General features: G+C 35.6%; 1 protein-coding gene across 2 annotated transcripts; it reads right to left on the minus strand.

Moving 5' to 3' along the window:
* Positions 1–567: 567 nt before the first annotated feature.
* On the minus strand, positions 568–25,393 carry LOC145676068 (uncharacterized). Of its 2 annotated transcripts, XM_081746934.1 has the most exons (3): positions 25,121–25,393; positions 20,911–20,953; positions 568–4,738 (listed from the first exon to the last, which is right to left on the minus strand). In XM_081746934.1, the coding sequence occupies exon 3, from the start codon at positions 4,234–4,236 to the stop codon at positions 2,317–2,319; it is 1,920 nt and encodes a 639-aa protein (XP_081603060.1). In that variant the 5' UTR covers positions 4,237–4,738; positions 20,911–20,953; positions 25,121–25,393; the 3' UTR covers positions 568–2,316. The 2 variants fall into 2 exon arrangements, with proteins under 2 accessions (XP_081603060.1, XP_081603059.1); XM_081746933.1 differs by lacking the exon at positions 20,911–20,953.
* Positions 25,394–26,626: the final 1,233 nt, after the last annotated feature.

The following is a 26,626-nucleotide window of genomic DNA, read 5'->3' on the forward strand; positions in this document are numbered from 1 at the left end:
TCCTATATCATGGTCTGCCCGGTCGCCCGATTTAACCCTCTGGATTTCTATTTATGGGGACATCTCAAACCTGTTGTTTGTGCTACTCCGGTACCTAATATCCAAACGTTGGAGCAACGCGTCCGAGCCGCTTGTGACGCTTTGCAGAAAGAACCAGACACGTTTCGACGTGAGCGCCGGTCTGTACGACGACGTCTGAATGCTTGTGTTCAGAGTGGTATAGTACAAAATCAAGCAATGCTGACATTACTTAATCGTCGACAATTTACCCTTCATCCATTTTTGTAGATAATCTATTTTATTTCGCTATCTATGGTATATCGGCAGCTTTATTATTAACAACAAATACTTATGTTTTTTAATACCAAACATTTTCTCTTGCATTTCTCTAAGAAATGATTGTTGACCAATATAGTAATTAATATTCTTCACGGGTTCGACCATACGAACACAAACTCACATCCTTGGTGGCAAAAACGTCTTTAAAGTAAGTATAATCTCCCGACATATAGGAAGTTCTCATAATTTGGAATTGGAAAAGATCTCAATGTAAAAAATATAGTTTACATATGCTATATTTATTTTTATAAAATGATAAGGGTACAGAATTAATAGAAGAAATATGTTACCAGATTAATTTGACCAACCGTCTACAATAGATACGTAATTACTTTTGAAGCGTAACAGTAACAACTGGTACTTTCTTTTAAGTTTAAATAATGCAATTATCATGAGAATAACAAACATTTTATTAACATGTTTGATTAAAGATGCGTTCTTAGCTCGAAATAATTTGCTATGTATTTTAGTAATATTATGAAAGAATATGTCTAAACACCATAGTGTTTAGTCTCATCCCTCTACTATCAAGTATTTGAAAATTCACTCAACTAAAAAGGATTGTAAATCAAATATTGCTATATTTAGCAGGAGTATAATGATACAATTTTAAAAAAATCCAATAACACTCAGAGAAATGACAATTATATGGAACATCATTGCTGTAAAATACACCCCAATACAATTACAGATAATATCTGTTTTTTCCTATCTTCATACACATCTCAGCACTATGGATATATCCTTTATCTACTTTTTAAGTAATGTGTAGGGAAAGTTCAATAATGAGTTTCAGGGATCTTGCTCGCTGGATACCTACTATACACGTCTAACGAAGATGTTGTTTAAACACTGATACATAAGAAAATGAAATCACATATTTTATTGTCACTTTTGAAATAGTGCTTTCTCATTAAGAAAATTTATAGGTTAAAAAGCAAAAATAATGATTTTTAAGCTGAAAAAACTAATAATTTGGTCAAAAGTAAATTAAAACTGAGAATATTTCTCGAGATGAATGTATAATGGCACTGTTAGATTATTTAATACACTTCGAAAGTATTGTGTGTTTACGAGCTAATGCGTCACTTGTGAATTTTGGTTCTCTATTTCCTACATGAAAAAAAAAAAAAATAACTGTGCTTACAGTAACACTTTTGCTCAAACAAGTCCTGCAGGGCTCTGTATAGTGCATGTGCTCTATTCACGCTTTCAATCAGTTTTTCTAGTGTGGTCCCTGTGAAAGGTGTTTCCACACTCTAATATCGACGTACCATTCAGATGTATAAATTTACATATAGAAGCTTTAACATATATTCGATAATTCTGGAAGCTAAATAGCTGTCATTCTTTTTTTTTTTATAATGTGTACTATATCTTATTCTACAACTAGCAAAGGTCTATTTAAACTATCGTGCGTATGGTTGATTGCTTCTCTATATAGAGTGGCAAACGTATTCTAGAATACTTATACACATCCTCATGCATCACATCATGACTACCCCTTACCAACGTATACATGAATAGCTGCATTACTGATTTCCAAGCCTGCTCTTTTTAATGAACTACCATAGAGATAAGCTTTCACATTCTTTTATACAATATTAATTCTTCAATGTACCATTAGAAAACAAAATTTCTAAACATGTAGTTAAGAGGAAGTTCCGCATTACAGAAGCCACTATTCTTAAATGCTTCCCACAAAGTCTTACAATAGCGCTTTGGATTTTCTTTTTCTAGTTTCCTCGATGAAAATCTATCTCAAAACATTTCTCAATAAAAGCCTTGTGGCAATTGAGATGTTTCTTTATTTAAATATATAAATAAGGATATTCCTTTCAATATAATGTAGTTCAGTTTGTGCGGTTCGGCAATTTTTTCCTACATGCGCGTAGTAGCAATTCCAGAGAAAATCTTTGCAACACTCCTTTCAAAGTCCTTTTTAATATATATGTTAGCGCACAGTTCCTAAACTTTTTAAGCAGAATCTATATCCACACTGTTCCCAAAAGTATCTTTCTCAGTCTTATGACTTAGTATTATGTGGATATTTAAATGTGCTTTTTGAGCGAAAGCTTTGGAACATTTCTGGCAAACGTACGGTTTCTCCAGTATATCACTTAGGGTGTCCTGATCTGAACTTGATTTCTCAAAGGAATTTGAAGCACATTTCTGCCAAACGTATAATTCGCTTAACGTATGAGTAAATATATGCTTCCTTACATCTGCCTTACGTGAGAAAGATTCGCCACATTGATCACAAACGTACGATTTCGATATGGTGTGACTGAGCATATGTGCTTTCAAATGTGATAGTTGAGAAAAAGCCTTACTGCACTGCTGACAAGTATGTGGTTTCGCTCCTGTATGTGTTAGCTTGTGTTTATTCAAATTTGACTTTTGGGAGAACGCTTTGTTACATTGTTCGCAAATGTGTGGTTTCTCCAATGTATGCGTTAGATAATGTTTTTTTAAAGTAGATATGTGGGAGAAAGACTTAAAGCACAGGTGGCAGCTGTGCGGTCTTTCTAAAGTATGAGTTAGCATGTGCGCATTCAAATTTGACTTCTGAGAGAAAGTCTTTTCACAATGATCGCAAACATATGGTTTTATTAATGTGTGGGTTTGGATATGGTTTTTTAAAGTCGATTTGTGAGAGAAAGACTTGGAGCAGAGGTCACAAGTGTGTTTTTTCTCTGAAGTATGGGTTAGCATATGTGTATTCAAATTCGACTTCTGAGAGAAAGCTTTATTGCATTGTTGACAAACATGTGGTTTTTCTAATGTGTGAGTTAGCATGTGTTTTTCTAGGGTAGTCTTGACTGAGAAAGACTTAGAACACACATGACAAATGTATGGCTTCTCCAGTGAATGATTTAACATGTGGATATTTAAATATGCTTTGCGAGAGAAAGCCTCGTGGCAGACTTCGCAAACATGTTGTTTCTCCAACGTATGGGTTATCATATGATTTTGCAGACTTGATTTTTGGGAAAAAGCTTTGTTACACAGGTCACAATTGAACGGCTTCTCTAATGTATGTGTTTTCATATGTTCATGTAATCTCCATTTCGTTAAGAAAGCCTTTCCACAAAGCCCGCAAGTATATGCCTTCTCTAATGTGTGGGTAAGTATGTGCTGCTTTAGACTAGACCTATGGGAGAAAGCCTTGTTACACTGCTGACAAACTTCTGCTTTGTTTTTCACTGACGTATGAGTTAACATATGTTTTTTTAATGTTGATTTGTAAGAGAAAGACTTTCCACACTGCTGACAAAACTGTGGCACCTTCAACATGTGAGACAGCATGTGACTATCCAAGAATGATTTTCGGGAGAAAGTTTTGTAACACTCTTGGCAAACGTATGTTTTCTCCAAAGTATGAGTCAGCATATGATTTCTTAGAGTCACTTTCTGAGAGAAAGCTTTGTTACACTGCTCGCAGCTGTAGGGTCTCTCTAATGTATGAGTCTTTCTGTGCTGCCATAAATTTGAATTTGAAGAGAAACTCTTTCCGCACTGTACACATTTGTATGCTTTTGTTAATGTATGAGTACTCAAATGGTTCTTTAAAGTCGATTTCAGCGAGAAAGCCTTTCCACACCGTTGGCAAATATGTGGCCTCTCTAACGTATGTGTTAGCATATGTCTTCTCAAATGTGGTTTCCGTAGAAAGGCCTTCCCACACTCCCTACAAATATGTTTCCTGTCTAACTCATGAGTTAGCATGTGCTGATATAAACTTGACCTCTGCGATAAAACTTTACCACATTTCTTACATATGACTGCTTTCTCTAAACTATGAGTTAATACGTGATCATGTAAAGTTGATCGTTCAGAGAAAGCCTTGCTACAATGTTGGCAACTGTATGGCTTTTGTTCTTCAGCTGCTATCATGCTGTCTATTCAAATGAAATCTTTGAAAGAAAAATCTTCACACAATCCCAGGGCCGTGTCGTTTTCCAGTTCAAAGATTAGACACTAGATTTCAAATATTGATTTGGGCAAAAAATTCTTAATCACTTTTTTTGTGCTATTTTTCTACTATATACACTAAAATGTATAACATCAAATACGGCTTTCAAGTTCTATCATACCCATCATAAAACAATGTGATCTCTCGAGTGTCAATTTCCACATCACCACTGAATTTTAACTCTTCAGTGAAAATTTCAATTTGGGAGAGCTTAGTTCTGGGCTTCGATCTCACTTGACAACTTTTGCTTGTGTAGTAAGTACATTCTTACAGTTTTGTCAGGAATAAGCGCCTTAGTCAATATTACAGCTGTCTTTGAGGTCATTTGTGCTTCTCACCGAATTCTCGTCCATCGCAGGAGAGTTCTGCTTATTCAGAGATAATAAACTTCCTTTTTGTTTGTTCCAAGAGGAGTTGTAGGTACTGAAAATAAGGAACAGATTTTATTATTATATGCATAAGGGTTTAATTTTATAAACCAATCTAAAATAAAAAAAAAAAAGATAAAACTTACTATTTTACGGTAATAGCTTTTTTAACTTGTATTGCATTTATTATATAAAACTTTTTTTGCAACAAAGAAGAAAATGTACTGACTAGCAAAACAAGTGTTACAAACGAAATACAATACGAATGACATAAATTTACGAATAAGACGATAACTCAAATGTACTACTTCGATTTTCTATTCTTTACGTAACGATGTACGTCATTTCATGAAATGAAAGAGAAATATTCTTTTTCTTCTCTCTATACATGGATCTAAAATTCTGAATCTTTCAAATACTACCGTACCATCGTAAACACGGAGACATTTTGTTTAGTCTACATTGTATAAGGTAATGTTATACGAATAGACTCTTGGTAACAACTATATGTATTGCGAAGAATATCAATAAAAACAATTATGAAATCAAGATTGCATTTTCATAAAGTACTGAAAATTAGTTTCTGGGACACCGGAGAAAATACGAGAAGAATGTGTGTATTGTATCTATTAACGAAACAATCTAGGTGCACTGTATAAACATTATACAGGAAAGGACTACAAAATAATAATATTCATACAGAGCGATAATCACACAATTAAATAATGAAAATGGCTGAAGTTTGTGATTATCCAGACTACGACAAGCGAAAATGTTGCACCTTAAGTAATTATAAGGCCTTTGGTACGTATTCATGCGAATCTACCCAAAAATCAAATAGCAGTAGGTACATAGTGAATATTAATAAACTTGATTTGATTTAGTGAGTATTATAGATTATAAAATCAAAAAATGAAAGAAAGCACTTCGCATATATATATATATATATATGGTAAATGGAAAAGTACGTTCAACATGTATTATGGCACAAACGGGCACAGAGCAAATAGCAGCAAATATAGAGGAAAGAACAATACGAAAATATGAAAGGGAGGTCCGTCACAATAAAGGTAGCACTTGACTTAAAAGATGATATTCTAATTTCCGCAAATTTCAACAGTATTACTAAAGTTTATATATATATATATATATATATATATATATATATATATATATATATATCCAAAAGTCGGACATATACCAAAGCATAGATCTCTCTGTCATGTTACGGTCCGAACGCGAGATTTAATATTAGACTTGGTAGACATATACAGGAGTAACTATTGACCATTGTGGGGCAAGTCATTCCCGTGTATAACTCGTTTTCCGCCGACAGCGCCAATTATCCTTCGAAAAACTAGCAGTTACAATCCGCGTTTTAAGTGCGGAGTGAAGATCAGCCAGGTACGTCACTGTCTCGTAGTAAGTTCGAATTAATGTTAGGTGTGGTAGTCTGTGTGGAAGAGATGGGACAGGTTGTTGGCATTAACTCCTTTCATGTACTTGAACAGTTAGAAGGCAAACTAAGGCGCAGATTTAATGATCAAACACCAGTTGTAGCGGAAGATGAGTCATTTGCGACAATTTTGTGCAATTTAATTAACAGTGGGTGAGAAAACGAATTAGAACTGATACATCAACACTCGACAGAGACGGTGATGAAAACGGCACAGCACAGGAAGACTGTTTATTGACCCTAGCATTAGTACTAAAATGGCTGAAGAACATCGAAAGCTTTTTACTTTACAGTGTTCTGGTAGAAAAATGGAGGAATACCCTCTATTACTTTGCGATTTGTAGTCTGGCTACAAGGATGTCACTGCTCGCAGAGGATATTCCCGGGATACGGATTGATTTGAAAATAATCTTTCTCAACAACCGAATATGTTCAGCCACTCGAAGTATATTTTTTCAGTAACTTTGCGCCAGAAGGATCACAGACTGTGCTCGGTTACGCTTCAATAAACCCGTAGTGAAGTTGCATAAGAGATTTGTCATATTGAACAGGTATTCTCTAATCTATAATCAACTGTCAGCTCTAGCTTATCAACCAATGCTTCGTTATGCTTGGCAAAAATCGGGGTATTAGGTTGGATCTTAAGTTGGTAGCTTCCGAGACGTGATTGGCATTGCCTTCAACTTTGGAATTAATCTTTGTTGACATGACACTGAAGAACACATTCGGTGCGTAGATTTGTCTCTATTGATGTGTCCTTACTGCAAAGATACGTTACGTTTCACTCATTTCAGTGTACACCAGCATCTACACTTCTGTTGATTCCCATTTGTTTTTCTAAAAACATAAAGAACTTCTGGAATTACCCATCTTGGGTAATTACTATACTTGTCATCGTATGCACACATACTTCATGTTTTTTGCTTCTTCGAAGCTGAATTTGTGTTATTTATTTATATGTGGTGCGGTCTGCGAGACAGAAATTTTACACGGGAATGACTCACTCTATAGTGGTTAGTACTTACCTTTGTATATATCTGCCAAATTTTATGTTGATCCTCGCGTTCGACCCGAAACATGTGCCTTTGTGAGTAAAACAAAATGCAATGCATCGGAGTAAAAACCATGCGTACTTTTCGAGAAAATAATAATAATAATAATAATAATAATAATAATAATAATAATAATAATAATAATAATAATGCAAACATAAAAATTGATGCTGAACGAAAACCGCGTCAACTACTAAACTAACTAGGGATGATCCCATACCGTGACCAAGTACCTGGGGAAAACCTATATATCGTCTGAAAGACCTTGTCATGAGAACTACGAAACCATTTTCAAATCACGAGCAAATCCACATCTTGACCCTATAAGTGGCCGATTTGTTGGTGTTTGTGACCCTATGTATGGCATATTCGATACAATAGAAATGAATGTTAAAGATGTATCACGCGTAAGCGTTTGAGCCCATCATGTTCTTTTTCGGCTCATTGCTAGAACGTGACTTGGACAAGAGTTTGATATCAATTTGCACCCTGAATTATCGATTTTGTCACTGTTGCCAACGAATTATAAATACAATGTGGAAGATGGTTTCTGTATCACTGGATGTATATCCATGAAACGTGGCATAAAAATCGTTAGTCATTGGAGAAAATATACTGTAGACGTATTCCTTTCCCAAGTATTCCAGTTTGTCAATGTTGCCAACCAATAGTAAAAATGAAAAGTTGTAAAACAAGTTCCGTACGATGAAATGTTTATACACCAAGCTTGGCAGAAACATCACACGACACTATAGCAAAAAGATGTTGAGTATTAAGGTCTTCCAATCATCCCAGGTTATCAGTGTTTTCAACCATTCTAAAATACATTTTCTCGAAAGGTTGCCTCATCATGTCATAACGAAGCTCTTATGACCAGATGTATGCATGACTCATCCAACCTTTTCCTCCTACACGAGCTTCTAACCAGTACCGTTCGTCGCTGCATGGTCAACAGTCATGTTCCATGATGTATGTTCAGCCACATGGTCACATTATTAGACAATATAAAAATACCACCAAGCTTGTATACTGCTTTTTGAAGAACTTTCATATTGAAAACGTTATCAATACTGATAGGTGCTTGAGGAATGGTACCAACCACAGTATGTTTGCTGTTGTGTTGAATGATGTTTGTTTCAAGTTTTGTCTATACTTGCAATGGTCAGGCAACCTTTCGAGAAAATGTATTTTAGAATGGTTGGAAACACTGACACTATGAATGCTTATGGGTTTACACTAACATACTACAAACTAGTATGGGTTGCAGTCTAATTTTGTCCGCCAATACTGTCGAATTCATATGAAAATCTTGAATGTTCTATTGGTTGGCAACACTGGCAAACTATTTTGGGGGGGGCGGATACATTCATTCACACTATGTTTTCCATTGTCCAATACTGTAGTTGTCTCATTTGTTCTATGTTCGTTCAATGACACACCATTTGCATCATTATGATGTTTACGCTTGGTTGTTAACACTGACAACCTAGGATGGCTGGGAGACGTAATATTCAAGGTCTTTTTGCTATAGTGTCGTGTGATGTTTCTGCCAAGTTTGGCGTATAAACGTTTCATTGTAGGGAACCTGCTTTACGCTTTCTCATTTTTACAGAAAATGGTTGGCAACACTGAGAAACTGGAGTACTTGGGAGAGGAATACGTCCACAGTATATTTCCTCCAATGACTAACGATGTTTATGCTACGTTTCATGGATATACATAAAGTGGTACAGAAACCATCTTCCACATTGTATTTACAGTTCGTTGGCAACACTGAACAAATCGGTGCGTCAGGGTGCAAAGTGATATTATCAAACCCTTACCCAAATCACGTTTTAGCAATGAGCCACAAAGAACATGATGGGCTTAGGCGCTCCTGCATGATACATGTAAAGATTTTTTTTTATTCTGTCGAATGTGCCTTACATAGGGTCACAAAACCAACAAAGCGATTCTTATAGGATCAAGTTGCGGGTTTGTCCGTGATTTGAAGACGGTTTCGTAGTTCTCATGGAAAGAGCTTTCAGACGATATATAGGTCTCTTCCAGGTACTTGGTCCCGGTATGGAATCATCCCTAGTAAGAGTGATAGTAATGTATACCCTCATGAAGCTATTCATTATGACCCTAGCAGGATGACAGTAAATAATAAGGTTAATGAGATATATTTCCAAATTATGATTTACCCTTTAACTTACATTCTGTTTAACTAAATATTACATAATAAATAAGGCATACTAATTGATAGATCATCTAGCGTTAACAAACCATGCTTAAGGTTAATTTTGATGCGTATTCGAAAAAATGCAAAAAAGTTAACTTTTATGGCACTAAAAGTAAAAGAAAGAAAAGTTTGTTGCGTATAACAATTGGTAGTTGTGCTGAGATAGATTACTTATATTTATATACTTCATATATAAAAATAATACTTCCTTAAATATTAGACTAACACTGCTAGCAGCCACGACCATCTTGCCACATTTAGTCATATTAACTGATTTCCAGCTGTGTATATCTTTCCCAAAACTAGAAATCACCAATAAAATAGTATAAGGTAATCTAAAATTGGATTTCGTTATGTAGATACTTATAATTCCAAAATGTTCAAAATTTTCGTCATTACATAACACATAGTTTAAAATGCAAGGAAGATATACTAAATCTGTAACAACATATCTGTACGTTGGTAATAAAAAAAAATCTATTAGCAGACTAACACAAATAACTAAACGCACAGTAGGAAATCATTAAGTGATATAATTTGATTACGACATTTCAGTTTAATATATGTTAGGCTCTTCTTCAGGTATTTCAAAGAGGATTATATGATAAGGAGAACGTGTGTAAAATAAGAAGTTAGCCCTGATTAACTTGTTACTCTGAATATTCACGAATAACTTCCAGAAATGCCTACTAGTCCAGTATCATCAATTCAGAAATTCACTTCGTTAGTATAGAAATTATCTGTACTCGACTTTCGCAGTCTATTTCCAATACATATAGAAAAACAATGAAACTAATGGCGTCCTACAATTTAATAACTATAAATTTCTAATTATAATCAAGTATGATTTCAAAACCCATCTCTCTCAATGTTATAGTTACTTATGCAACGATCTTCTATTTCTTATACCATGTCTATCATTCTTAATATAAAAAATTCTTTTTTGTCATTTCTGACTTTTTTCTTGATTCCAGTAGTTTTTGCGTTCTCAATATAATCGTCCTTATATGAACAACACATCCTGCGTACTACTACTCTCCGAAGTATGGGGAGAGTTAGTAACATTATCAATACAGTGTAATTTCGTAATAGAGACGAAGCAGTTAATTACTTTCTTAATTCTAGAAGGTAATTATCTTTATAAGGATTAACTATTTATAAAAATATAGCGTTTGTCTTCCAGTTTCGTATATAAAATAAACAACTATGCTATCTAGTTCTCTGCAAGATCAGTCAATTTTTTTTATTGAGAGTAATTTGCTCTCAAGATTACTATACCACAACTGTGATTAAACTAAATTGATAAGTATATATGTATACCATTGAAACACTTGAAATTGAAAACACGCAAGATATCTGGGTCGACAATGGTTAGACGGCGACCATAGGGCTTGGTTTGTGTATTAGAAAAAAATCCGTACATGACGTGAAGTAAAAGGACAGTGAGCAGAGTGAAGTCGATAGAGTAAAATATGAGACTTGTCTGTTTCCCAAAATAGGGCAAATTGTTGGTACTCAATTATGTGGTGCGATCGTGATGACAGTAGCAAGTGTGTTTGATGTGTCTCGAAGGACTGTGTCCGAAGTGATGACATACTATAAAAACTCAACAAAGCATTAGAACCCGTAGTGACAGATTCTCCCGAACATCAATGGCAACTGTAGTGTAAGTGACAGAGTAGCTCAAGCAGTAACTCCAACAGCCTGTCGACAACCATAGCCAGTTGCTAGATACTTGATAGACGAGTGGACTCACTGACAAGGGGCAACAACGCTTTAGCACGATGTCAATGATACTGCGAACTGTCAATGATATAACATTCGACCACAGATGACTGGAAACGTGATATGTTGGAGAAATCATTGTTCCCCATATTTCATATGTGGTGGATTACCAAAGAAGAGTATGATCGGCAATGTCCCGCGGCTCGATGGTGCTGTGGACAGGAATATCCTATTCCCAGTCGCTCCTGTGCTGACACCTGCCGGTTGCATCAATGCCTGTAATTATGTTGTCATTTTACGGTGCAATGCGCTTCATATGGCACAGATAATTTCGGACGATGAAGCCGAATTATAGGATGTGTCCATTCACACATTGGAGTTGTTATGGTCTTGTTTCGGCAACCTAAGGATGAAGCTGAGTATATCTACTGGCGCGTCCAATCCTGAGACCAAAGCATTGATGAATACTTGTGGTCCGTTTTCGGAGCAATTTCCAGTTTCATGCTCTCCTAAGAAATGGAGTAATGCACTGACGCAAAATTGTCTTAACATATTACTTGCAACTCAATTCCACATCGCATGAAGGAAGAAGAGTGTTTCAACGCCTTTCAAATATGCTATGTTGCGTTTCTGAACGCTTCCATTAAATCATCATATCTATCTTTCTGCAATAGAACACCTCTAATTCGTCACCTTTGGGACTTTGAGTATGATCGGAACGCAAATGTCAGATTATCAGAAAATACAGAAAAGTGCGGATCTGCAGTAAAATAAACAATGAACTCAAAAATGCCTGTATTGTTCTTTACAGTAAAAACAAACGAACAGTAAGCACAAAAAAACTTCACAGTACAATAAAGAAAACAAACAACGAAAGAAACGATACAAAAGATGGCGGTGCACTAAAGAGGATATTCGTTAAGAGAAACTAAAACTTAAAGTACAGTAACTCCAAAAATATTGGACCTACTCTAAACGGGTTAAGACTTCACTTAGAAACTAATATGTTCGCTATCTAAAAATACATATTTCAAAACCCTAAGGTATTTACGCAACGATTTTAATAGAGCCAGTTTGGCAAAGAGCATATAGTTTGAGATACTCACCAACTACCTCTTAAAATTCTTGCAGAAGTACCGCAGGATGCTGTAAGATGAATATTTGGTTAGGGCGCATACTAGATCCTAAGTAAGGTCTTGATCTGACTTCGGTAGGTTCCATAGTATTGTAACTATGTCTCCTTAAATTTCACTTTTCTGTTTTGGGCAACCTGTAACTCCGAAAGAAGGCAATTCTGCGCCCAGGTTGGTTTTCGTTTTATCTTGGTATCAGGAATCACGTCTCAAATGTTGCCAGTGTTGTTTTGAAACACCATATATACATACATATATATATATATATATATATATATATATATATATATATATATATATATATATATATATATATATATCAGGATTGAAATCCACAATAAAATTTTCATACCAAGATTCAGCTTCGGCGCCGAGAACCCCACAAGATAACAAATATCTTTTGTTCCTTTACTTCAACTTTGGTCTCGATGATTAATATACAAGCCTTAATATCAACACACAAACGCGACTTTAACTTCTCTATGAATGCTACTTTGTACCTTCTCTATCAATAAATAACGAAATTCTCCAAAACGAAACGAAACAAATACCATGTTTTTTTAGGGAATAATTCTACACAATTATCGGCAATTGTATTCGGTGCTGGGGGCGCGGTGGTTCAATGTTAGTGCGTTCACCTCCGGTGCTTCCGGTCTCTGGTTCGACCCAGCTCGCGTCGTTTGGACTTTGTGGTGGACAAACACCATACTCGTTGGTTTTCTCGGGGTTCTCCCGTTTCCTCCCACTTTCTTCATTCCACCATTTCACTCATCTCTCATCATCATCGTCTCGTTTTGCCTAACCGCCATAACCGTGGTATCTAAAAGTTAAAGCTTTATGTATTCGGTGCTGTTGCGTTTTTCATCGTTTTTAACTGCAACCGCTATGCATGAGGAAGATGTTGAACAGCTGCAGAATAAACCCCTATATTCTGCCTTCGTACTCTGAGCAATTTCAAATTGAATTGACTACTTCCGTTCAATTAGAGTACCCTTCCTGTCCTATATTACCATATCTTGTCTACTGAGGTGTGTCTCATTTATTCTACGATATTGAAAGACAATCAACATTGTCTCTTGGAAGTCAATCCCTCTTAAAATTGTTCAAACTTCTATTCCAGAAATTCTTTACTTTTCAGTGGGAAAACGTATGCTCCCGCGGGCCTGCGAAACAGAACTTTCGTACTGCGCCAGCACTTTTTGTACACGTCACTTTGTAATTTTCATTGGCCCTTCCAGTATTTGATGTGTAGCTACGTCGGTATCAGATTTTTATGGACAAAAATTTCCGACAAAAAGTGTGTGAGTATAGCCCAAAGCTTCCACAAAGTAATATAACTAATTAGTTTCACCCTTTATATTTTCCTCAGAAATTTTCGTGGCCAAAGTGCCAATAGCAAAAGAACTGTCAGTCGCTGACTATTTGCAGGGAGTAAAACAAAAGATTAGTTTGCAAAAGTAGACTTCTCGAAAACAAAGTTTAAATCATTCATACAAATATGCACATGTTTTCTTCATTTGATAGTGTAAAAAAATAGCTAAAATATAAACAGGGATAGCAATAATAACTTCTCAGCTTATACTTGGTTGTTTCGTTAACTTAAGGTAAGCATGTGCTCTATTATCAACATATGAGGTACTTATATGCTTCATTATATTCCTGATGAGGGTTAAGTATTAGCGAACAAACAAAATTTTTAAAAAAATGTTCATCACATCATCAAATTGTATATAATGGAAGAGTATAGTTTATTTATACATTGTAATATTCTTCATAGTAATAACTATTATATTTGTCTGGGAATAGGGGTTCCAGAAAATACATTAATACGAGGGGATGCCAAAAGTTTTTAGATATTAAAATTCAAATAGCATTTGAAATAAGAATTGAAGCTTTTTTGTTGTCGTGATGAATATAGTTGTTTTCGGACAATCAGCCAGGTGAATTCTACGTTGTCCATCGTTTCTGGAACCGATAACATTGTTCTCGCTTTCAGGTCAAAGTATGACAGACAAAAACAGAAGCCTTTATTATATAAGTGTTGGAGGAAAGGAGCAGAAAGTGGTTGGTCAATGGCGACATCGATTCAGCGTCAGTCTATGGATTCAACTATGATTGGCTGGTTGACTGGGTTGGTTTTCAAGCCCTGGTTGGTTGTTTTGTACCCGTTTTTTCCAATAAGAGGTAGCCATGTTTGGCTGAGAGGGAGACCGATATCCCTGTTGAAGTTGCTGCCTTCTTCTAGTATTGCTAGTCTTCTTCACCTTTCTTTCCCAGTAGCCTGAACACTTTGCTATCAACGTTGTTTCAGAGAAAGAGATGTGTATCTCAGTATTGCTATGCTCTGCCAATCCTGATTTTTCTGCTTACTGTTGCTTGATGTAATCGGAAATGTTCTTTTCCTCGAATTTCAATTATGCGCCCAGACTGTACAAGATACACTTTCCAACATTTACATGGAATACGGTACACTCGTGATGTTGTAGGTCCTAAATCATCTTTTACTGAACAAAAGGCAGAAGGTTTATGGATAGTTCCTATGCCGTTTTCGTAGGATTCTGCTAAGTTTCCCTAAAAATTGGCCCGTATATGAATGACAGTTCGTCTTTATTTCTACGACCAACACCAACAGGAAGGAATCCATGAAGTCTAGTTGTTGTCAACCTCATGGGCCACCTTCACGATTAAGTCACCATCTCAGTCCTTAGTAAAAAGTTTGAACTTCCCTTCCAGCACCTAAAGCCATCCCAACAACTGACATTATATCCAGTATACAAGAGATTCGCTCCTTTGCAAATGAAGAGGCAGAACAGATTAAGACAAGAAGCTTGCTTAGCTTTCAAAAGAGACAGTGCACTTAAGGTGAACATCAATGAAGCAAAATCAATCCCTCAAGTCAATTAAGTCAATCAGTCAAGTGAATTCGCAAGATCCAGACATAGTTTTACCAGCAGACAAAGGAAACGCTATAGTAATTCTGGCTACTCAAGTTTACAAATTGGCAGAAGATGACACAATTACTTGGTCACACAGCCTATAGAACTCTGACAAAAGATTCCACACCGACCATAGAACGAAGAACCAACTTTCTGAAGTAATCAGGCTTAGTAGAAGTAGTATATAAATAGCTTTTCCTAATGGAAACCAACCTTCACGTCTATATGATTTACCAAAGATACATAAACAAAGTATCCCATTGAGAACTATTGTCAGCATTATAGAAATCCCACCCACCGTCTAGCAAAATATTTAACGTCTCTGCTAAAGCCGCTGGTTGGGCAATACAAACACCATGTAATGAACTCCACAGAATTTATAGCAGTTCTTAAGAAAATACATTTATCTGCACATGATATTCTTGTCAGACTTGACGTACCATTTGTCTGTACGAAAGTAGGGATTTAAGATGCTCTCCCACTACTAGGGAAGCACTTTCCATTAGGCATTAGTGAGTTGTTCCGACATACAATAACCTACACTTACTTTCTCTACGAAGGAAAATACTATGAACAAATTGATGGAGTTGGAACGGGATCACCTCTATCACAAACAATGGCTAATCTGTTTATGGAAGACTTTGAACACCAAATTCTACAGTCAATAACCGCTTACACCAACCAATATTAGAGATATGTGGACGACACCTTCGCTGTTTGGCCGCACGGAAAACATGTACAAAAACCATTCTTGATTTCGTTAACAGCCATCATCCCAACATCAATTTTACTATGGAAATGGAAAAAAATGGATGCTTAACATTTGCGAACATTCTCATTAGAAAACCTGACGGCAACCTAGTGCACAGTGTATACAGGAACCCCTCACATACGGACCTCTACCTTAACAACAATATCTTCCACCATATGTCACAATGGTCAACAGAATGTACACATTCTTACGTAGACCCTTTGCCATATCAGATGAAGAAAGTATACAGGGGGAACTTCAGTATCTGAAGATCACTTTACAACAAAATGGCTACAGCGATACGATATAAGATGGAGCCTAAAAGGTTTGTCAAGAAACAATCCAATTGAAGACATGAAAATGAACGAAGAGGAACTGCCTATTTCCCATACACGAGAAAACTTTCAGGAAAACTTAGCAGAATTCTACGAAAACATGGGATAGAAACTACCCTGCCAAACTCATGGCCTTGTTACGTTCAGTAGAAGATGATTCAGGACTTACAACACCAGGAGTGTATTGTATTCCATGTGAATGTAAGAATATATTGGACACATTGCACATACAATTGAAATTTGCGAAAACAACATTCCAATTACATCAAGCGACAGTAAGCAGAAGATACAGGATTGGCAGAGCATAGCATAACTGAAAGATGTACAATCTCTTTCTCTGAAACATCGTTGATACCGAAGAGTTCACGCTACTGGGAAAGGAAAATGAAGTTAGCAATAGCAATACTAGAAAGCAAGCACAATAGTCCATAGACCGACGTTGATTGGACGTCGATATTGGCAAACCAAATTCCGTCTATTTCCCGAAAATACTTATGTAATATAGGCTTCTGTTTTGTCTCTCGTATTTCACCCTAAACAAAAGAACAATGTTATCGGTTCTGAAAACGTTCGACAACGTATTCACCTGGCTGATTGACTGAAACGTATCACGTTTAAAAGCGTATGCCATATATTGGTGAAAGGTGAAATTGCAAGGATGCAAGTTTGTTTCTTTGAAAATCAGATGGCTGAGGTATAGCTTAGTTAGAGCGTGTCAAAACGCAACAATGGAGATGAAGCGAACTGATTTTTGTGGTATGAAACTCATGAGTGTAGTACAGTTGAATGTAAAACCAGTGAAATTTTTAAAAAAATTTTCGGGACTTCTGCCCTTTTACATCCAACCGTTTGTAATTATTTTGTGGAGTTTAAGCACAGCCGAAAAATTCTGACAGGTCAATCTCGTTCTGGGCACCCTAGGACAGGAATTACGCAAGAAAATGTCGCAGCAGTAAGAAATCTTGTGAAAGAAAAGTAAATTTTTGAGTTTTACGTCCCAAGCTTATGCCGGTTAGGCTAAAGGAGGCGGTGATGAGTAATGAATGAAATGGTGGAATGAAGAAGAAATCTTGTGAAAGAGTATCGCCCTATCACATAAGAAGAAATCAGCCAACCATGAAGATTATATCAACGGCAGCCCAATTCATAGTAAAAGATTATCTCTACCTTTTCAAGCATTGCAATCCCAGGTCGCACATGTGTTTATGCCTAAGCAAAAAGATAATCACGTGGTGTGGATATATATGCTATCTTCGCAGGGGCAAAGTAAAGCCGTTTATAATATCGGTACAGGATGGTGTTTTCGTTATCGATAGTATAGTGTTTTAAAACGAGGACCGGTAATGTAGCAATTATACAGTTAGATGATCGATGTACAGTGACAGAAGATTGGTGTGTTATTTATTGCCCTGCCTAGTATCATTTGAAAGCCTAATAACATAAACTAGAGTCCACAATTTCACTCTCAGTACCCCAATACCCTATACCGTATCTGTATGCTATACATTCCCTATACCGGATCTGTATGCTGTCATTATGTACAGTAAAAAAAATGTCAATTGTAGTTGTTTCCGTTCGCGATCTACAAGCATAGCAGGTAAAATGAAATGCAATCTTTTAGTTATACTTTCCACAGTTATTCCGGCTAGGCTAAAGGAGTCGATGATGAGGAATGAGTGAAATGGTGGAATGAAGAATGTGGGAGGAAACGGGACAACCCCGAGAAAACCCACACACACGGTGTTTGTCCGGCACAAAGTTCACTTGGCTTGAGAGGGGATCGAAGCATAGCGGGTGTATTAACACAAGTGACCTTATGTATAATTACAATTATTTATTTAATTACTGCAATAAGGAAAGATCTCAAAATAAAACACACTTCTGTTCTTTAACCAGACACGCCAACGCCTTAAGCTTTCAACAAGCGCATAATTTTAAGTTATCTAATAGAAGTACCTTTATAATATTTATAAAGGTACTTCTATTAGATAACTTAAAATTCAGACCGTTCTTCAACATAAAAAACGTAGCTCGATTTTCAACGACTGGTCATCGATTCGCATGAAATACTTGAATAATTATGAAATTTCATCTTTGCATAACATACTCTTTTTACATTATGTAGGTGATTACTAGCGTGATCAGGAGTGTATGATTGCACAGATGATTTCCCAAACTTTTGCTTAGTTGCAGACTCGCCTTCATCTTCGATTGTATCCAAGGTATGTACTAGAGTGCGTCCAGTTCAAAGTTCCAACTTTTACCTCAGAAAATTCCCTGACATTTTGCTCAAATTTTCAAAATTTCCTGTTTTTTCCACGACTTTTCCAGTAACTTCAAATTCCCTGATTTTTCCAGGTTTTCCAGTTTTTTCCAGTCGTGTAGCAGCCCTGCTGACGTACCTGCTCCCTACGATCGCACAAAAGAACCACCAGACACCCTGCCTTGACACGGTTACTTTGTTTTTGTGCTTTACGTGGAACCCAGCACAGATTGGTTTGATTTCAAACAATTGTTTCTTGTGAACTCCTTCATTTATGATAAGTAAATTATTAGCATGTCACTCGGCGCAAATAGATTGCAGAACAAGAAAATTTCTGAAAGACTTACGATTTGTGAATAATTATTTGTAGTGCGATATCTAGGCAAACTGATTTATTTTCGGGTTAAGTGCTACAAATGGCAGCCCAAAGGTAAAAAAAAAAAATACGGGGAAATGAACAAAATCAGACGAAATATCAGCAGGAGATTAAGAAGAAAGTTAACTGCCATCAGTGTACGTTAATTAACAAGTCAGAAAACTGAAGTTAAAATCTCGAAGTACGAGTTTGCGGATTGATGCCACATGAGCTGAACCGACACTAGAGCATAATATAACAGTGTCTCAAAACACCTATGTTTTAACTAAGATAGAATGTGAATGCCGCTGTAATAAAGGAGAAATACATAAATGTAAAGCGGAAACTTGTAAGAGTTAATTTCTATTTGAGATAAATGTAGTGAAATGGGACGAAACGTTGGGTGATATCCCATATTAGGAGGCATGAATGTTGAAAGTACAGTGAAGAAATTTTTTATTTCATTTGCCAATAGCATTATAAAAAGTAATATATACAGGGGATAGAAGTACGAAATGGAAAGAGCGCTGCGGCACATAATAGTCAATGCGAAAAACATGATGAAAGGAAGTGTTACCTGTGTAAACTGATAATGCAACCGTCACAAAGCTTTAAGACACACAATCCATTTGTTTCATGTCGTATGAAGTATTTATTTACAACCCTTATTTATGCGTATACAAAGTATTCGCCCATTCAATAGTAAGCACGCGGGAAAAATGTATGCGCTTTGTAACTTTTGATGTCCTAGCAACATGTTTTTGATAGGAAGTGCACTCCAAAATGCCCCCTGAAAAACTCAGTCGATTGAGTTGATGTGACAGATTTGTAAATAAATCAATATACAGGGCAAGAACATGTATTATTTCGATGAATACTTGGCAGAATGTCTATTCAAACACGCAACAAGAAAGCATATGATTTCCGAATATTTAGCACCAGTTTTAGTAGCTATATCCTCCATTCCAGTGAGAAGGTAAGAACTTATTGTTTTAGTAATTTCTTGAGTAAATAGTTCGAGGATACTAATTTTGGTGAGTATTAGCATACAGATGTAGGAAAGAGCAAATGAAGGATGCATTAAAAAAAATGTGATTAACAGTGAATAGGGAAGGCCTAAAATGAAACAGGAAATTGTAGGTAAGGTATTGTATGATAAAGTAAGAGCAGAGATATAGTAATACAACGTGGAAAATGGATTCATATCCAGGCCCACCACCTCTGGCAGTTTAGCCCTATTTTCATGTTGCTCACTGCAGATCATGTAGGGAAAAGTAAGTATAGGGTTGCATATTACCCGATTTTAGCGGGTACCTCCCGATTTTCAGGTCCTGTATTCGGCCCCGCTTAATCGTCTCTTCACCACAAAAAACACCCGCTTTTTTGGATTGGAGAAAAATCTAAGACGAATTCGTTGATAAAGTGTTGGTATATTCAACGTAAACCGCTACATCTCTGTGTCAATCTCAATCGCGATTAAATTGGGACCCGCGCTTAGGCTCAGGCTGTGAGCTATTTGCCCAGTGCGCGTAACTGATATTGTAAAACCGTGTTAAATTTGTGTTACTACGATTTCAAGTAACAATCTTTAAAAATGATTAGAAATTTCATAAAAGGTGGATCAAGACTCCTAAATATGTCTTACCTTTCTTATGATAAAATTTTAGAAATTAGTTTGCGTTTCTTAGAGAGAAAGCCGTATAAACAATATCTGCCATATATCGCTTGCCTTTTATGGAGGAGGGGGAATTCATTTACAGACATCCTTACAATTACTTGATTTACAGATATCTTACTGTAATACTTCTTTTACAATTCGATACTCACATTTGTTGAGCTTAAGAAAACATTAAAGGCAAAAACTAAATTTGATTTACATTAGTTTTGTTAGAAAAGTTCATTGGATATATCAATTAACAAAAAAAAATCACTTTAAAAAATGGTCCGAAGGATTCCAGGTCAGTATTTGTAATACAGAATATCACATTAGTACTTACGGTTTAGAATCTCCCGGCTTTCCAATTTTACAATATCGCAACCCTAAGGAAATATAAAACTAATGTAAGAATTATAGTTGTTCAATAGTTATTTCCAGTAATGTGTCTAAACTTGACGTGTACTGTGTAAATTTTGCATAAATGTACACCGTTATTCTGAACGATACATTGATTTCTTAACACTAGAAGGACCAAAACGTTTACCTCCCTAGAAGTACCGAGCCGTCATTTTGACGGTTATTTCATTCCAAGAGATGTATATCATTTTTCTTTATATTTCTCTTATTTTAGCTTCAATTTAATCTGTTTAATCGACTAGCTTATGTTTTATGTAAGTTTTTCTCGTGATATGATACAGGGTGATCCACTAAACCCCGTCAACATATTAAATATAATATTAATATCGGAAGTTCGCCCACAGGATAGTGACAGGAAAAATTAAAATAATGGAATAATACTTACATTTCTACGTACGAAATCCTTTTTATACTAGTCACGTGATCACTCTTCCTGCCGTGTAGACATTGGCTGGGCTACTTTTCTTTAGCACAGACCCTGTGCATAATGCACCAAAATAACTAGTTTTATATCGAACTTTTTATTACATGGAAGTGAATTTACAGTTTCAATACATTTTTATTTCAACTTGTATGCACTCAAGACAGCAAACTTTTCTTGCGCTTACACCTGTGTACAGTGAGTAGAATTCCTGATTGATCTTCATATACGTTTATAGTGAACATATCCTTTTCTTTCTAATTCAAGCACAGTTTGGGAAGTTCTCCCGTTTGGACGCAGACTACCAATCAAGGTCATTTTTTTTTTTTTTCAAAGAATCGGCTCATTTTTAACCTGTAAGGTAAGTTATCGCAAGTAACATTCAGTCCACTGTTGAGAAAAGGATCCATCGTTTTCAGAACAATATATTCGCCTAACTGTGTAAGTCCCGACGTCCTTCTTAGTAGTTTTCCAGGTAGGGAAATATTTTTAGTTCATACCGTGACTTTACTACTGCAAGCAACCAAATTTGAATGCATGAATATGGATCTCACCTTAGTAGAAAATAATTGTTCATCCACACAAATACCGTCGTGGGTTTTATAGTGCCTACTACGATTCTCAATGAATAAGTTCTGCACAGATGATGCCAAAGCAAACTTGTTTACTTTTAGCTATGAAGAGCTATGACATTTTTCACCAAATCGAAGATACTTCATTATTTCAAGAAATACCTTTCCATAATCTTTCTGTAAAACACTGGTCCATAGCTTACGTTCTATAGTTCCTTTACGGGTTTATCTGAAGCAACACGAAATATCAATATTACTAGAAATGTAACGGGTTCTGTAATTGAGAGTAGCCAAAGAAAATCTTGACGCTCTCTGAGCTTCAACAACGGTGCATTTCAGAATGTTTCTCAACATTGTTTCGTCTATGAACAAGCGAAAAGCACTACCAAATTCACCATCTTCAATATGATGTAACACATAATATAACAAACAGTTTTCTCGCGAAGGATGTCCTGTGAGGCAGTACACCCAGTATTGTTCTGTTTGTCCACTTTACTCCAACGTGCCCCGTGAGCTGCTATAATAATATTTGATCTATTACTTCTGGAAACTTCTTTGTCTGTTCCCTTCCTCTTATCCGAAGAAGTAGCTTCAGACACTGCATTCTCGCTACTACTGCTGTCTTCATGGAGGTAGTTTCCCTGCTGTTTTTCCAAGCGAAATTGATTTTTACTGAAATCTTAGAAAGTACGTAACATTTTATTAGGTCTCATGTTGCTTTTGTAATTATTCATATGTACCTTCAAGAAAACTTTTATTTCTATAGACAACAATGTTATCAACGAGATACGAACATAATTAAAAAAAGAAAATATATTCAAAGAAGTGCCATATATCTTTTTCCTTACAGCAATGGAAAGCAGAAATATAATATTTCAAATAGCAAACTCGTTGGAAAAATAATGTATAATATTTCAAAATTTATTATTTCCAACAGATACACCCATATAGCGAAAAACCTATAAAACGGAAAAACCTATAAAACAAGAGCAAAATACAGATTTTTTATTGAGGCAGTCAAATTGACGGTCTGGTCCTTCTAGGGGTATACAACAAAAATATGTATTTAATTAAAATAGACACAGAATGTTTATATGCTAAATCAAACCTCTCTTTAAAATAATAAAAGTCCTAAAGTATGGTTGCGTCAGTAAAGGAAATACATGAGATATAGAAAATTGTTTTACGTGATGCCGTCAAAATGACGGCTTGGTCCTTCTAGTGTTAACTATCACTTACTTTACAGCAATGCTACCATCACTCATTAACTGGTTATGCGATACCCTTTGTTTAGATATGTTCACCTACAGTTTCTTTCAAAATAATCATCTCTGTATTGCTTATAGTCGAAATAACTTCTTCCCACATAAATTCAGCAAGTCTTTTCCCCGAAATTACTAACGGTTTGGCATCAGGCACCTTAAAAATACATTTCCATACGCTACAAATATCAAACTGCGTGAACTTTCCGATAAATGTTCCACATGCGCCTCCAAGTACAATCGCATTAAAAGGGATAATGAAGTCGGGTTTGGGAAATTTGGACCGATTTTGGCAATTTATTAAAAGTTGGTCATCCGCTTGGTTTTCGACAAAACGAGAAATAACAGTTACGAAAATTTAAAAATCAATTATTGGGAAATCTTTATAAGGAAACAATAGCGTAGGATAGGGTAGAGTACAGAAAGGGAGCGATAAGTACGGTAGAGTAGAGTAGGCTGTGGAAAAGAAAAGTTTAGTAGAGCAGGGTCGGGTTAGGAATGTTTGGACCCATTCCGTTAAAACTAATAGGGTAACTGTTCTTCTCTACGTAAGGACACCAAATGGAGTGTCCTGTATACCTGCAGCCATGTTCAGAATACAAATGCGGTAACCTTGCGCAAAGAAGATTCGTCTGCTTGCCAAATAGTTCAATGTTTATAAGCGCGGTAAATGTTTAGCAGAAGGGGTCCAGAAGTACGTAAAGAATACAAAATTTACGGGAGATATAAGATGTGCAATACTTAGACCTAAAATAACTTACTCTAAACTAACCTAATATTAATAAAAAATAAGAGAAATTCTACCATTTTCTCGATAATTATGCTGCAATTCTACACTAATATAATCTAACATAAAGTAACATCACCTAACATGACCTAATCCAAACTACACCAATCTGAACAGAGACTATCAATATCATTCTTCTTCGTCTTTACAATACCAAGAGGAGCGCGCGTAGTAAACTTAACCCGTGAAAATGTTCTGACTGTACCTCGCAAGAAGAATTTTGGAAATTTAAACTGTTCACCTCTTAAAGGTTATGTCTCGATATGATGTTATCTGAGCTCGGAACCAAAATAGGTAAACTTTACAATGCACACCTAGTGGTGGGTAAATTCCCGGGAAGGTATTTTTCGTGATTATTCCCGAGAAAATTCCCAAAAATGGGAATATTCCGGGAATTTATTTGCAATCATAAAAAGCCCATTCTATTACTATATTCTGATGTAACTTGCAAATTTTGTGAAGATAAAATGCGCAAATGTCGATAAATTGGTAGACGTGTATTTTCTGACAGCTATCCAAACTAATTTGTTTATAACATTTAAGAATTTAATATGTTTACAATATCAGTATTAGAGTGAAGTTTAGAAAAGCCACTTACTTATAAATTTAAACTATTTAGCGGTGTAAAAATATGTGGACTTACTATACCATTTTTTTCACATATTTATTTTCATTGAACATATTGTAAGTAAATATACATTTATGCGTACTCTCTAAATATTATAAATTATTAATAAAGTAACATAGTGCCGTTCAGAATATACATTTCAAAGAATCCTCTGGAGTCAGTTGTAATAATATACTGTGATAAAAAATTGAATTTAACTTTGAAATCATAATATAGTAATAGAATGCAATTTTCTTTCTGTGTACATAAATTCCCATTTTGGGAATCTTCCCAGGGAATATTCCTGAAAAATATCTTCCCGGGAATTTACCCATCACTATCCATCAGTAAGTAGGACCGCTTTGAAAGGGTATACCATAGTAGGGTACGGTAGAGTAAGATATGAATAAGTAGGGTAGGGGAAGGAACGGTTAACCCGAAAAAATCATATCTTAGATCTGTTTTAAATCCATAATGTACTTACCTCAAAACGAATTATTTTATAATTGTCTAAATTGTAATAACTGCCACAGTGCGTGGACGAACATCACGCATTCATGATTTTTACAATAATGTTTATAGAAGAAATTTTAGGTCGACATATATATTGAGAACCCTACATACATATTTGCATACAGAATTTCAAGGTAATGAATTAATTATTTTAGAATTTGTATTGTTTATATTAACATGCAAACAAACTATTTCGTCAACCACAGTCGCGTCACTTCTCTGTCTTGAGACCATTATGGGTCAAATAGGTAGGTGCACCAGCATTAAAGCCACCTGTGCTACAACACCCTAATTGTCTTATGTGACCACACGCGGAGGACTTGTGATTCAGGAACAAAATTTAATATACAGGACACCATTGGGAAGAAAGGACACAATCGGGAAAAAGTTAAAAGTCAGGAAAAGGTCCAAATTGCGAAAGAAGTTCAGACAGTGAAAGAGCGCTAAAAACTAAGTCGAACAGGGCAAAATGTTAGAGGAAAGTAGGAGTTGTAAAATGTAAAAAGAAGAAAGCGTATAAAAAAAGAAAGGGATATAGGAAATCCAACTCCACTCTCTTTCTCACAGAGCACCACAACACACGAGGCACTGACCGTAACGGTCCCTGTCCAACTCCCCGGCGCGTCACTTCACTGAGAAGACAATCCTAGAATTTAGAAGAGAACAAATGATATTTCTGTACCACAATATCCCTTGTCTGGTGATGGGTAAATTCCCGGGAAGATATTTTTCGGGAATATTCCCGGGAAGATTCTCCAAAATGGGAATATTCCGGGAATTTATATACAAACACAAAGAAAATTGAATTCTACTATTATACTATCATTTCAAAGGTAATTTCTTTTTTTATCATCGTATATTATTACTGTTATGTCGAGAGGATTCTTTAAAATGTATATTCTGAACGGTGTTTAGTTATTTTATTAATATTTTATTATATTTAGAGAGTATGCATAAATAAATATTTACTTACAATATGTTCTATGCAAGTAAGTATGTGGAAAAAATGGTATAGTAAGTTCACATACTTTTACACCGCTATACAGTTTAAATATATAAGTAAGTGAATTTTCTGAACTTGACTCTACGACTGATATTATAAATATAACATTTTTTTCAAATGTTATAAACAAATTAGTTTGGGTAATTGTAAAAAGACGCATGTCTCACCATGTCTCAGAAAACACATTTGTGCATAGCAACATTCCACACAGGTATGATCTTACTGAAGAATCGTATGTGAACAAAGCAATTCAAAATAGTAATGTAAAATTAAAGAATTTGTGTAACCGCTTCCAAAATGTCGAAATTCTGGATGTAAATAAATTAAGTAGGGAGATGTACACGAAACATGGTATGCATTTCAATCAACGAGGGAAAAGAATATTGAGCAACATGATTTGTGAAATAATTGATACGGATCTTTATGGCAAATCTAAATTTAAGGTAGCAATAAGAATGCCATGGTTAGTTCAGA

This window comes from Thermobia domestica, chromosome 18, assembly GCF_964235325.1.
Source record: "Thermobia domestica chromosome 18, izTheDome1.hap1.1, whole genome shotgun sequence".
NCBI classification, from domain to species: Eukaryota; Metazoa; Arthropoda; class Insecta; order Zygentoma; family Lepismatidae; genus Thermobia; species Thermobia domestica.